The sequence below is a fragment of the Pristiophorus japonicus genome, chromosome 17 (assembly GCF_044704955.1).
Source record: "Pristiophorus japonicus isolate sPriJap1 chromosome 17, sPriJap1.hap1, whole genome shotgun sequence".
NCBI classification, from domain to species: Eukaryota; Metazoa; Chordata; class Chondrichthyes; family Pristiophoridae; genus Pristiophorus; species Pristiophorus japonicus.
In genome coordinates, this window is record NC_091993.1 from 11,975,765 (window position 1) to 11,989,692 (window position 13,928).

At 45.6% G+C, this 13,928-nt stretch overlaps 1 protein-coding gene across 3 annotated transcripts in view; it reads right to left on the minus strand.

The window, feature by feature from the left end:
* Positions 1–13,928, minus strand: part of myo1ea (myosin IEa) — a 160,929-nt gene that overhangs the window by 27,668 nt on the left and 119,333 nt on the right. For all 3 annotated transcript variants that reach the window (XM_070858377.1, XM_070858376.1, XM_070858375.1), the window contains 3 exons: positions 13,652–13,758; positions 10,929–11,027; positions 1,766–1,910 (listed from right to left, as the gene is read on the minus strand). In XM_070858377.1, coding sequence (XP_070714478.1) covers positions 1,766–1,910; positions 10,929–11,027; positions 13,652–13,758 — 351 coding nt within the window. The remainder of the gene's footprint in view (positions 1–1,765; positions 1,911–10,928; positions 11,028–13,651; positions 13,759–13,928) is intronic.

Here is a 13,928-nt window from a genome sequence, read left to right on the forward strand (position 1 = left end):
TACTGCTGAGGCCAGGAAGCAGGAGGGACAAATATTTTACCTGGCATACAATAGAATAAGGCTATATAGAGATGTGGGGATGGATAAATATCCTGGAGTTTTGCGAGTTTATTTTTGGGGATCAGGGAGAGTCCCCTCAGAAGCAAATGAAGAATGGTAGAGTCCTTGATAAGGGTGCATTACCAATAGTGTCAGCAGTGGCTCAGTGCTAACCAGCATTACACACTAATAATCTAGTACTGGAATACAAGTATTAATATTTAGCTCAGTATTTATTTGTGTGTTGAGTATTAAAAATAGATAATTGATGAACATTTTATGAAATAGTTTAGCATATAGGAATGACTAAATGAGAACTATACACATTCCCAATGACTAGTGCTGTGGCTCAATGGATAGCACCCTTGCCTGAGTCAGAAGGTTGTGGGTTCAAGTCCCACTCCTTTTCCACAAATATTCCAGTGCAATGCTGAGGGAGTGCTGCACTGTCGCAGATGCCGTCTTTCGGATGAGACGTTAAACCGAGATCCCGTCTGTCCTCTCAAGTGGACGCAAAAGATCCCATGGCACTATTTTCGAAGAAGAGCAGGGGAGTTATCCCCGGTGTCCTGGCAAATATTTATCCCTCAATTAACATAGCAAAAGAAAGAGATTATCCGGTCATTATCACATTGCTGTTTGTGGGAGCTTGCTTGTGTGCAAATTGGCTGCTGCGTTTCCTACATTACAAGTGACTACACTCCAAAAGTACTTTATTGGCTGCAAAGCACTTTGAGACATCCAGTGGTCATGAAAGGCGCTATATCAATGCAAGTCTTTCTTTTAGAAAGTTTTAAAGCACACATGCCCATGAGGTAGCACAAAAATGCAAGAAAGCCCTCCAAAAATCATTGAACTACTTGTTAAAAAATGACCCACACAGTCAGTAAACTCAGGCCCTGCTGATAGGCAACTAACGGAGGTCACCTCAAGAGCCAACCTTACAAACTGACCGTGCGGTCAGACTGATAATGTTCAGAGAGTGTCGGGCTCATAGGCTGGTTCCCATGTTTCTGGATCCCGAGAGGGTATGGTACCAGTGGGATCAGCAGTACACCATTGGGGAACTGGAGGAGCTTGGCTGGAGCAATCCCATCTTACTGCCTTTTGGCAAATTCAACAATCCTTGGTTTTAAGTCCAGAGCCTTAAGTCCAGAACTTAACTCCAAGCCGTAGCTGCTGCTGCAGAACTCCAGTTTGCCCACCTCAGTCACCCTGGAGGACAAAGTCCACCCACATTCCAGACAAACTAAAAGGTCAGTCACCCTCCGAGTGGAGTTCTGCCCTTCCCCAATGGGAGGCAGCTTTGTAGGAGTTTCTGGGAATAAATGTGCGCCAATTTAGTGCTCATCTTTCAGAGTGGTTCCCACACAATCCCGCTCTCATTCTAGCCAAGCGTTCTGTCACAACAATGCATTCCATTCAAAAAGACAACCAAACAAAGAGAAAATAAGGAGAGAGTAATCCAATTTACTGGGTGCCACACTGAAGGAGAAAGGCAAGCCCTGTCAAGGAACAACACCGGAGAGACCACAAGCCCAAGTGAGAGTACGATTCAGAGAACAGCACACTTGCTTAGCCGGAACAAAGCAGAAACCAATTGGAAAGGTGTACTGACTTGCAGCTAAAGCAGAATCGTTAGATGGGTGGCGCTAACTGCACAGCATTGAACACACTAACCAGAGAGAGTGGCTAGAGATCAGGTAGCTACAACAAGCTCACGTACAGACTCGGGGGCTTTGATGAAGATTTTGGTTTTCCCCAGCTGGTGCTGATCCGGGTCCATGTTGACAGATCGGAGGAGGTGGACAACCCCTTGCTTCTCATCCCCTCTCCAGGCAGGCCATGTCTCTTTAGTCAGAATGGCATACCTGTAATGAAAAGAGCACAAGAGCATAAGAATTAGGAGGAAGAGTAGGCCATATGGCCCCTCGAGCCTGCTCTGCCATTCAATAAGATCATGTTTGATCTTCGACCTCAACTCCACTTTCCTGCCCTAGCCCCTTTATCCCTCAATTCCTCTAGAGTCCAAACAGATGGGTTCGTGGAGAGGCTCCTCAGAGAATGGCATGAATTTCAAAAAACAAACGATCAGGGATTTTATACAATTTCCAACCTTAATTTCATGTTGTTCGACACTGGAACAAACAATTTTTATTCAAGATAAAGTAAATAGTAACAGATGCTTTATACCATGTACAATATTTGGATAAATAGTGTCATGTATTCAACCAGCATTGTAACCCATGTATAAACTGACCCAAGTTGTACACCGTGAGAACACTGACTACTAGGTGGTGAACTTGTGAGAGACACTCCTAACCTAGGCCTTCAGAGATAAAAGAGGAAGCTCCACCCACTTCCTGCACTTGAGTGCTAAGGAATAAAGGACAGGTCACAGACTGACCTTCTCTCAAGCATGGGCCTCGTGTGCATTTATACTGTGTAGTAAGGACGTATCAAATAGGATGAAAATTCAGCAGTCTTGCTAAAGTTTGCTTTCATGGCCAATGTTTGACATTTTTATTTACAGAAAACTTAATTATTCCCAGTATAGCAGCTAAGTATAAATAGCAAACAGTCTGTTAACCCTCTAGGACAAATCGAAGGCCCACACATATGACATCATTAACAATAACTGTAGGTGGCCAATTTTCACTGTGGTTTTCAAGTCATTCATTGGTCATTTTAGCACTAAATAACCATGTTCTAAATAAAATGACAGCAGTGATTTTGTGCAGTGTAAATAACTCATACATGAGCCCTAGAGCCAAGGAATATCTCACTCTTATAATTTCCCAGTTATAGATTCCGGTCACGAGTCCAATAGAGAAATAGTCTGAATTACTCACACAGACCTCTGCACCCACAGCTCCACAAACAAATTTACAACCTTTTCCTTTCTTTCCCCGTTCTTGCAAAGCAATGTCCAGTTGTCCTACATTCCTCCCCAGTTAGTCCAGAGTTCTGCCCCCTCCAACCTTTTATGCCAAGGCCTAGGTTCTCTTCATCTCCTCCTGGCCATGCCAAAAACTACCTTCCCCATACATTCCCCTCATTCCAAAGTCTGGTTCCTCTCCACACCCTGCTCTCATACCAAGAACTGGCTTTTCTCTCCCCCCAGAAGCTTGACACTTTATACATCACGCTGGTTACTCAATTCCCCGCAGCTTCTCAGAATGTCACTGGCTAGATATTGTTCCATGCTTTACATTTATTCCACGGTCAAAGTCTTCTTCATTTTGGCCATGGGACGAATATACCACATTGAGGAATTTCTAGCCATATGCAAGGCTGGTCCTACACATACCCAGACACCGCTGTACATTGAGGTTTCATCATTACTACCCTTCATGCAAATAAAACAAAGAGTGAAACCCATGCATAGTTAGTGAATTAAGCAAAACATGCAATTAAACAGCATACCCAGTGAAAACTCAAATGTCCCATTCATAATGTAATCCTGTTGATTTACTGGGAACTTCTATGCTCGATTATGTGGTCACAATCACTTGTACTGAATATTTTGTACCTGTTGTGGATTCAAGTTCTTTGACACCATTGCCTTGTTCAACTACAGTTTCTGAAATCTGCCTCTTTTTGTTTTCTGCCCCTTCAGAATCCATGAACACGGGAATTAACACTGATCCTAAATCCGGTGTTACAACAATATGTAGAATCATGCTACACTCAATTTGGACACATAGGAAACCAAGTCAAAGATTCAGCAGCTTAAAGAACAAATCCACTATAGCCAAACCAAATATTCAACAGGCTAAAACAACTAATTAAATTTATTTGAAAAATCACAAGGCACAAAAAAAAAGTGAACGAGACTTAAACTGGGGAACAAGGCAAAACAAATTTACAATATATAATGCATCAGTATTCTCACCTTCTGCAGTTCAAACAGTTTTAGAGTTGAGTATTGTTGGAATTAAACAAAAAGTATTGAGCTTATCCTCTCAACATCATCAGCCATTCATCAAAAAAAACCTCATATCTTAGGCGGTCCCACGAAACGAGGATGACTTGCTTCCTCGCCAAAAAAAGGACAAGTTCACAGGTGTTTCAATGAAGGACCCAAACTACATCCTGAAGGGTGGAAGATTGGAAGATGCCTGTGCGTGAATTTTTTTAACGTGCGGTGGCCATTGCACACCAGTCACCACACGGGCTTGACAGAGTAAGGTCTTGGTCCAGTGGCAAGGATTACCCAAGGCGACTGGAGACCAGCTCTGCTGCACGGACTTACTGCGCACACATATCGCAGTGTGGGCTGGCCCGTGCTGCCCCTGGGCCCCTGGCCCTGAACTCACGCCTCCCCTGGGCCCCCATAACGTCCCTTTACAGTCTCTCGCTGCTCCTGCTGTATCTGCCCATGCTCCAATCACCGACCTGGGATCTTGATGACATCACTCTTCACAGCCGTCGCCCTCCTGCACCAGCTCGCGCTGTACCAAAAAAAAACTACAGGCAAAGTGAATGGCAACAGTCCAGTCTTCACTTGCCCTTTTGATAACAGAATGCTATTTTGAGCCATATCACAAGAAATACAAGTACCACATGCCTACGGAACCCTCTATGCTGAACAGCGTTCATAAACAAGCACAAACCAAAGAACAAACAGTTTTTGCTCAATTTTTTTAAAGAAAGAAAACAGTCACATTTTAAAGATGCTATAAATAAAAGCACAATGGAACAACAAAGTATAGCTTCAGGGTGGTCGACAGACATTTTCTTTGGATCCCAGTTAGTCAGTTTTACCAAGCTACCAGAGCAAAACCAAAATTTCATTGTGACATTACACAATGCTGAAATTAATAACAGTTGCTGCTCTGGATTGGATAGCTGGCACCAATTTACAGAAAGTTACCTTATTACACCTGCAAAATACAGGCTTAGCAGTTTAACATAATTAATCCAATTCATAAAACCAAAAGAAAATTAATCTCCTTTGACGTCGATATAGCAATCATCTCTCTGAAGTTTATTGGGAAAAATGGTGATTTTCTTTAATACTAAACATAATAAAATTAGGGGACTGTAGCATTGTGGTTATGTTACTGGATTAGCAATCCAGAGGCCTGGGCTAATGATCCGGAGACGTGAGTTCAAATCCCACCACGGCAGCAGGGGAATTTAAATTCAGTTGATTAAATAAATCTGGAATATAAAAGCTAGTGTCAGTAATGGTGACCATGAAACTACCGGATTGTCGTAAAAACCCATCTGGTTCACTAACGTCCTTTAGGGAAGGAAACCTGCCGTCCTCTCCCGGTCTGGCCTACATGTGACTCCAGACCCATAGCAAATGTGGTGGACTCTTAACTGCCCTCTGAAATGGCCTAGCAAGCCACAGTTGTACCAAACTGCCAAGACAAAGTCACTGCAGCTTCACCCCAAGCAGCAGCGGTTTCTCAAGGGCAACTAGGGATGGGAAATAAATGCTGGCCTGGTCAGCGATGCCCACATCCAGTGAATGAATAAATAAAAACAGCTCAAAATAGAGCACAAATTTCACAATATGTGACTACTCTCAAGATAACACACACACACACACACACACACAGTTGGTACAGTGACATCTGTGGGAGTGGACTTTTAGGATTAGTATCCAAATCCTACCAGAGTGCTGTGTCATTATGCAAAGTGCAATAAATGAAAACGTATTAAGAACGCTGTTTTTACACAAGGCAAAGCCGGTGACCATTTTAAAAACGGAGTGGTATGGAGGAAAGTGTGACGTTAAGGGATCCAAGCAGCATGCACTGGAGACTTTAGTACCATTCTCTGCCAACCTGTCAGGGCTTTGAGTCTCTCTCCTTCTTTCATAGTCCTCAAGCAAATTACTAGACAAGATGCAAAGTTCAAATTTCCACATAAATTACATTACAACATAATTTATCAGAGTCTGGGCCAATGCAAAGTGTCGTGCACATCATTAGCACGATCAGAAAACCACGATCACATGGACGGCCATTTTGCAGACCTCTAGCAACACAGAATAGGGGAATTTATCCCACTGTTTTCAGAGCAGGGCAATCGGAACTAAACTCCGCTTCTCACTCATTTTTTAAACAGGTTTATTCAAGGCAAAAATAACCCAAATGTGGAAAACCTGAAGAACAGCCACTAATAAATATATAGTGTACAAATAACAAGTATATACTTGGGTCCATCGCAGACCACGAAACTTCTGTCAGGATGGCTGAATGGGTATAAAATATGACGGACACAGGTGAGCTGTGTGGACAAGCTGGCAAGGGTGGCATTAAATCTTCTTTATATTGCAATGCATTCACCAGTAAAAATAAACCCAGGTAACAATGATTTGATTTATTGGAAACAGCTCCTATCTGTGGCCTGGGGTTTACAAGTTTACTGTAGGCAAATATTGTATCAGCCCGTTCTTTAGACAATGGAACCAAGGTGGCTCTGCTGGTCTCTCAGTTGGTACTGAGTCATACAGACCAAGAGATTCCCAGGTTCAATGATCTGTGGGCTTAGTTAACTGATGTCACAAGGGACAACAGTATAGTTGGCCTCAGCACCCTGGGGCGAGGGAGCAAAGAATAAGTAACTTCTTGTTAACTTAGCTTAGTTGGCTGGGCTTTCATCTCTGGGTCAGAAGGTTGTGGGTTCAATCTCCACTACACTCGTCAACACGTAATCTAGGACTTCAGAACAGTATTGAGGGAGTGCTGCATTGTCGGAGGTGCCATCTTTCGCATCAGATAGTTAAACGAGGCCAAGTCTGCTGGCAGGTGGATGTAAGGAGTACTATTTGAAGAACAGGAAATGGCTATTTGAATGTTCTTCTGGTTGCTGAAATTATTTGAGGATGTAACGAACAGGGTGGATAAAGGGGAACCAGTGGATGTGGTGTATTTGGACTTCCAGAAGGCATTTGACAAGGTGCCACATAAAAGGTTACTGCACAAGATAAAAGTTCACGGGATTGGAGGTAATATGTTAGCATGGATAGAGGATTGGCTAACTAACAGAAAACAGAGAGTTGGGATAAATGGTTCATTCTCGGGTTGGCAATCAGTAACCAGTGGGGTGCCGCAGGGATCAGTGCTGGGACCCCAACTATTTACAATCTATATTAACGACTTGGAAGAAAGGACCGAGTGTAACATAGCCAAGTTTGCTGATGATACAAAAATGGGAGGAAAGGCAATGTGTGAGGAGGACACAACAAATCTGCAAAAGGACATAGACAGGCTAAGTGAGTGGGAAAAAATTTGGCAGATGGAGTATAATGTTGGAAAGTGTGAGGTCATGCACTTTGGCAGAGAGGATGTTTCCACTGATAGGGGAGACTAGAACTAGAGTGCATGATCTTAGAATAAGGGGCCGCCCATTTAAAACTGAGATGAGGAGAAATTTATTCTCTGAGGGTTGTGGATCTGTGGAATTCACTGCCTCAGAGAGCTGTGGAAGCTGAGACATTAAATACATTTAAGACAGAAATTGATAGTTTCTTAAACGATAAGGGAATCATCATCATAGGCAGTCCCTCGGAATCGAGGAAGACTTGCTTCCACTCTTAACATGAGTTCTTAGGTGGCTGTACAGTCCAATATGAGAAACCACAGACTGTGTCACAGGTGGGGCAGATAGTCGTTGAGGGAAGGGGTGTGTGGGACTGGTTTGCCGCACGCTCTTTCTGATGCCTGCGCTTGATTTCTGCATGCTCTTGGCAATGAGACTCGAGGTGCTCAGCGCCCTCCCGGATGCGCTTCCTCCACTTAGGGCGGTCTTTGGCCAGGGTCTCCCAGGTGTCAGTGGAGTTGTTGCACTTTATCAGGGAGGCTTTGAGAGTGTCCTTGTAGCATTTCCACTGCCCACCTTTGGCTCATTTGCCGTGAAGGTGTTCCGAGTGGAGTGCTTGCTTTGGGAGTCTCGTGTCTGGCATGTGAACTATGTGGCCTGCCCAGCGGAGCTGATCAAGTGTGGTCAGTGCTTCGATGCTAGGGATTTTGGTGCGTCTGTCCTCCCAGGGGATTTGTAGGATCTTGTGGAGACATCATTGGTGGTATTTCTCCAGCGACTTGAGGTGTCCACTGTACATGGTCTATGTTTCTAAGCCATACAGGAGGGCAGGTATTACTACAGCCCTGTACACCATGAGCTTGGTGGCAGTTTTGAGGGCCTGGTCTTCAAGCACTCTTTTCCTCAGGCGGCCGAAGGCTACACTGGCGCACTGGAGGCGGTGTTGGATCTCGTCGTCGATGCCTGCTCTTGTTGATAGGAGGCTCCCGAGATAGGGTAAGTGGTCCACGTTGTCCAGGGCCGCGCCATTGATCTTGATGTCTGGGGGGGGGGCAGTGCTGTGCAGCGAGGACAGGCTGGTGGAGGACCTTTGTCTTACTGATGTTTAATGTGAGGCCCATGCTTTCATACACCTCAGTAAATACGTCGACTGTTTTCAGCCTCTGTATGTGTGCAGATTCAGGCGTCGTCCGCGTACTGTAGCTCGACGACAGAGGCTCGGTGGTCTTGGACCTGGCTGGAGACAGCGAAGGTTGAACAGGTTCCCACTGGTTCTGTAGTTTAGTTCCACTCCCCCCGGGAGCTGGTCAACTGGGAGGTGGAGCCTGGCGGCGAGGAAGATTGAGAAGAGGGTTGGGGCGATGACGCAGCCCTGTTTGACCCCGGTCCGGACGTCGATGATTGGGTCTGTGATGGATCCGTTGGTCAGGATCACGGCCTGAATGTCGTCGTGGAGCAGGCGGAGGATGATGACGAACTTTTGGGGACATCCGAAACGGAGGAGGACGCTCCATAGACCCTCGCGGTTGACGGCGTCAAAGGCCATTGTACGGTCGGAGGCGGCCATGTATAAGGGCTGGCACTGTTCCCTGCATTTTTTCTGCAGCTGTCGCGCTGCAAAAATCATGTCCGTTGTAACCCGTAGGAGATGAAATCTGCACTGTGACTCTGGGAGGAGCTCCTCAGCCACAGGGAGAAGATGGTTGAGGAGGACTCTGGCGATGACCTTCCCAGTGGCTGATAGCAGGGAGATTCTCGGTAGTTGCCGCAGTCGGACTTGTCCCCCTTTTTTTAAAAGATGGTCACGATCACTGCATCTCTGAGATCTCCGGCATGCTCTCCTCCCTCCAGATGAGAGAGATGAGGTCATGCATTCGCGCCAGTAGTGCCTCTCCGCCATACTTCAGTGCCTCAGCAGGGATTCCATCCGCTCCCTTAGCCTTGTTGTTCTTAAGCTGTCTTACGGCTTTTTCTACCTCGTGCAGTGTTGGGGTCTCACTGAGGTGGTGGCGGGTAGCATGCTGCGGGATGGAGTCGAGTACACTCGAGTCAAAGGCAGAGTCTCGATTGAGGAGATCTTCGAAGTGCTCCTTTCAGCGGGCCCTGACTGCCTCGGTGTCTTTGATGAGTGTTTCCCCGTTCTTGGCCAGGAGTGGGGTGGGGCCTTGGGTATTTGAGCCGTAGCTGGCCTTGACTGCGATGAAGAACCCTCGCACATCATGGCTGTCGGCCAGCTGCTGTAGCTCCTGTGCTTTCTCCATCCATCACCTGTTCTTTAGGTCCCAGGTTTTTTGTTGGACCTCAGTCTTGAGCTGCCTGTAATGTTGTTTTACTGCTCCAGAGTTGGGTTGTTGCTCAAGGCTCAGAAATGCCCTGCGTTTGCAATCTATTAGCTCTTGGAACTCCTGATCATTGTCATCAAACCAATCCTGGTGTTTCCTGGTCGAGTGACCGCGCGTCTCTTTGCAGGCATTGGTTATGGAGGCCTGGAGGGCAGACCAAGTGCTGTGGGCATTCTGCGTCTCTGGGTCATCAAGGCACGCCAGGTTAGCTGTGAGGCTCTGACTGTATAGGGCTCTCTTAGCTGGGGCTTGAAGTGCCCCGGCATTGACTTTTTTGTGGCACTGCTTCTGCTTCCTCCTCCATTTTGGGGCTATGTTGATTAGGCGGTGGTCCGTCCAGCAGTCGTTAGCTCCTATCATGGTGTGGGTAATGCGATCCCTGGCTCGGACAATGACATAGTCGAGCAGGTGCCAGTGTTTGGAGCGAGGGTGTTGCCACGATGCCTTGCATTTGTCCCTCTGGCAGAACAAGGTGTTGCTGATGACAAGTTCATGTTCTAGACATTTTGTCAGGAGTAGGGTACCACTGGGGTTGGCTTTCCCTACCCCCTCTATGCCAATCACGCCTCCCCAGAGGGCTGTGTCCTTGAACGAGGATCAGTTTGTTGACCGCAGGGACGTGGGACAGGGATTTGTTGAGGTTGGAGTAGAAACCCTCTTTGGTTGAATCGAGTGTTGGGGCGTACACACTAAGGGGTTATGGGGAGTGGGCAGGGAAGTGGAGCTGAGTCCATGATCGGATCAGCCATGATCGTGTTAAATGGCGGAGCAGGCTCGAGGAGCCGTATGGCCTACACCTGCTCCTATTTCTTATGTTCTTATGTGACAGTCCTCCTTCAGCCAACACCACCAGAGCCAGATTATCGAACTATTCACTCATCTGCTGGTTATGGACCTTGCTGTGCGCCAACATAACAAGTGACTGCACTTCAAAAGTGTTCATGCAAATCCCGAGGATGTGAAAGGTGCTATATAAAAGCAAGTTCTTTCTTTGCTGAGCATTACAAAGTACACTTGTGTGACTATCAGGCGAGGACAGAATTGGGCTCAGCTCTGATGCTTCCCTAGAGTGGACTCACTGTTTAGGCTCAATAATGAAGAGCGGCCACGTGCGAGAGGAACAAGCAAGGCCTACACAGCTCCATTCCCCAGTAAGAGTTGGTGTTTTCAAGAGCGACGGGGGAAAAAAACGGGAGACAACTATCTAAACGATGCTAGCAGATGGGGAACAGCAGGTGAAATTAAGACATCCATGGTCAACCTCACCTTTGTAAGAATTTCTTAAAAACTCGTCTGTAAGCGTAGCCTGCTCGCCGCACTCGGATATTCTCCTTTAATCCCAGATACTCCACTTGGTGCTTAACTCTGAAAACAAATGACAAACATTAACTGTAGGACAGGGCCGAGAAAGAAGATTTTTTATTTTATTTTGGCAAAAATAACGTACATAAAATGTGGCCAACACTTTTCATTGCCTAGTTTTAAATGTACCCCTTTTATAAATCATAAATCCAAGCCTATTACTTACCCTCCTGAACAAACATCAGGGCTTTGAAATTCCAACATGGAACACTTGAACTGTGCCTTGACTCAGTGTGAGCAATCTTGCTTCTGAGTCAGAAGGTTGTGGGTTTAAGCCTCACTCCATTGACTTGAAAGAAAGACTTGGATTTATATAGCGCTTTTCACGACCACCGGACGTCCCAAAGTGCTTAACAGCCAATGAAGTACCTTTGGAGTGTAGTCACTGTTGTAATGTAGAAAACACAGCAGGCAATTTGTGCACAGCAAGCTCCCTCAAACAGCGATGTGATAATGACCAGATAATCTGCTTTTTTGTTATGTTGATTGAGGGATAAATATTGGCCAGAACACTGGGGATAACTCCCCTGCTCGTCTTTGAAATAGTGCCATGGGATCTTTTACATCCACCTGAGAGAGCAGACGGGGCCTCAGTTTAATGTCTCATCCGAAAGATGGCACCTCTAACAGTGCAGCGTTCCCTCAGCACTTTTCTTGAGTGTCAACTTAGAATTGTTTTGTGTTGAAGTTCCTGGAGTGGGACTTGAACCCACAACCTTCTGACCCAGAGACGAGAGCGCTACCTATTGAGCCACAGCTGACACTTTTGAGCATAAAATATGAGGGATTGCTGCATTGTTGGAGATACTGTCTTTCAAATGTGACGTTAACCAATGTCCTGTCTGCCTACTCAGGTGGCCCTAAGAAATCAAATAATGCTATTTGAAGAACAGGGGAGCTGTCCTGACCAATCTTTATTCTTCAACCAACACCACTAAAAAAGGGTATCTGGCTATCTAACTCTGCTTTTTGGGGGACCCTGATGTACTTCAGCGAGTGTGAAATGCTTGGAGATGCCCCGAGAATGTGAAAGGTGCTATATAAATACAAGTTCTTCCTTTATGCGAATGCTCTTCAAGTTTATGTGAAATTGTTCTCTCTGCGAGGCAGTGCTAACCGGTTTAAAATAATAGCAGAGAGAGAAATTTCAAACAAGTGTTCTTACACGTTATCATTTCAAGGCCCAAATGACAACGAGAGATTCAGTGGCTAGCGATATGACCTGGATTTTGCTGTGCATTTCTGGTGACAATTACAAACCATTCGAATGTGCGTAGCATTCTTTAAAAAGGGGCCAATCTATCTGTACAACACCATTGCATTCAACAGCGTGAAAACATTAATTGTAATAATAAATCAACATTTTTAGAATCCTCTCCCGTTTAAACAATTTCCTGGAATTTGCAGTCAGCAGCGAAGCAAAGGCGTTCACCGCTGGAGAAAGCCTCCCACAAAGATCTCGCAGTCTCAGCTGAAGTGTGAAATTCAGCTTTCCGTTGAGACAAGTGTAGTTTAGTGGGAATCCCATGTGACTTCAGCAAGCTGTCTAAGCAGCCAATCACAATGCAGAATTCTCAGAGACAGGGAATCAGGAAGTGAAGAAGCTGCTTTTATTCTGATATTTTTTTTTCAATGTTAGAGAACAAAACAAAGAATGGGCTGTCACATGGGGTAAAGGTAAACCTGAAATTGTGAACAAACTTTACATTTATTTTTAAAGTTTCTTAAAAATGGTAATTTTTATTAAAATGGAGAAATTTGACACTCCGCACAATTAAAATGTGTTTTTCAGGGCCATAATATTTGTTTAGCAGTCAATACACTGCTAAAACCCAGTTACACCTAATCCAACAAGGCCTAACAGTTAATGGGGTATTTAACAGTAATAGTATCACGGAAAAAAACAAGTTTATCAGTTTCACCTATTTCCCTGGTTACACGATTGCCAGCTATTGGGTGGGGGGGAGGGGGGTGGCACAGCGTAGCGAGTGTGGGAGCAGTGAATGGCTGACTGCAGCATCAGGATTTTGACATTAGGATGCACATGCGCTAAACCCTGAAGTTGGGGGTCAATTTCAAAGGGGTAATAATGGTGAATGCTGTTCGTTCACTGTTATTACCCATCGCAAATTCCGGGCCATTGCCTTGTAGGACAGTGGGGCAGTTCTGGGTCAAGGCCACCATTTCTGGCGAGCAGTAGTACTTGTACCAGCATCTCTGAATTGAGTCAATGTAAGCCTACAACCACATCTGGTCCGCCTTCCACCTTGCCTTCTTGGTTGATCCAATTCTGCCTGGTCACATGCTAGACATGTACATGCCCAATAGATCAGCCCCCATGTACCTCCCGGTTCCAGGCTCCAGAGGAGCACAGAGGTTGGTTGGTCATTTGGATATAGACAGGGCTAATTGAATGGGCAAGAACATGGCAAATGGTCAAGTAATCGGCCGGCATTCGTTGTCTACAGTTAAAGTGTGGCAATTAGGATGAGGGGAGCCAGCAGTTGTGGACTCTACCCCAGCACAGTTCAGAGTCTTCAGGAGAGGAAAGGTGGAGGGAATTCTGATTGGGATGACTGATGGAATGACTTGTTCAGCCATTTGGCCTCCATTTAGACAAATGTTACCTGCTCTCCTCCCAGTCCCGGGGCTTCTTGGTCTCGTTAGGTTTAATACAGCGGATATAGTGCGGCGTACACTTCATCAGCGTGCCCACAAGGTCATTGGCTTGTTTCTGAAAAAGGCCAAAAGCAAAAAAGTGATCAGAAAATGCTACACCTGTTCAATGACGGATCTGAGAATGACGAAATCTGTCGGAGCGTCTGTGAGAAATGTGTCAGTCCCACTGATCTTAAACACCGCTGCATGGGTTGGGTATTGGCCAATGCGGTGAAATGTTCCCGT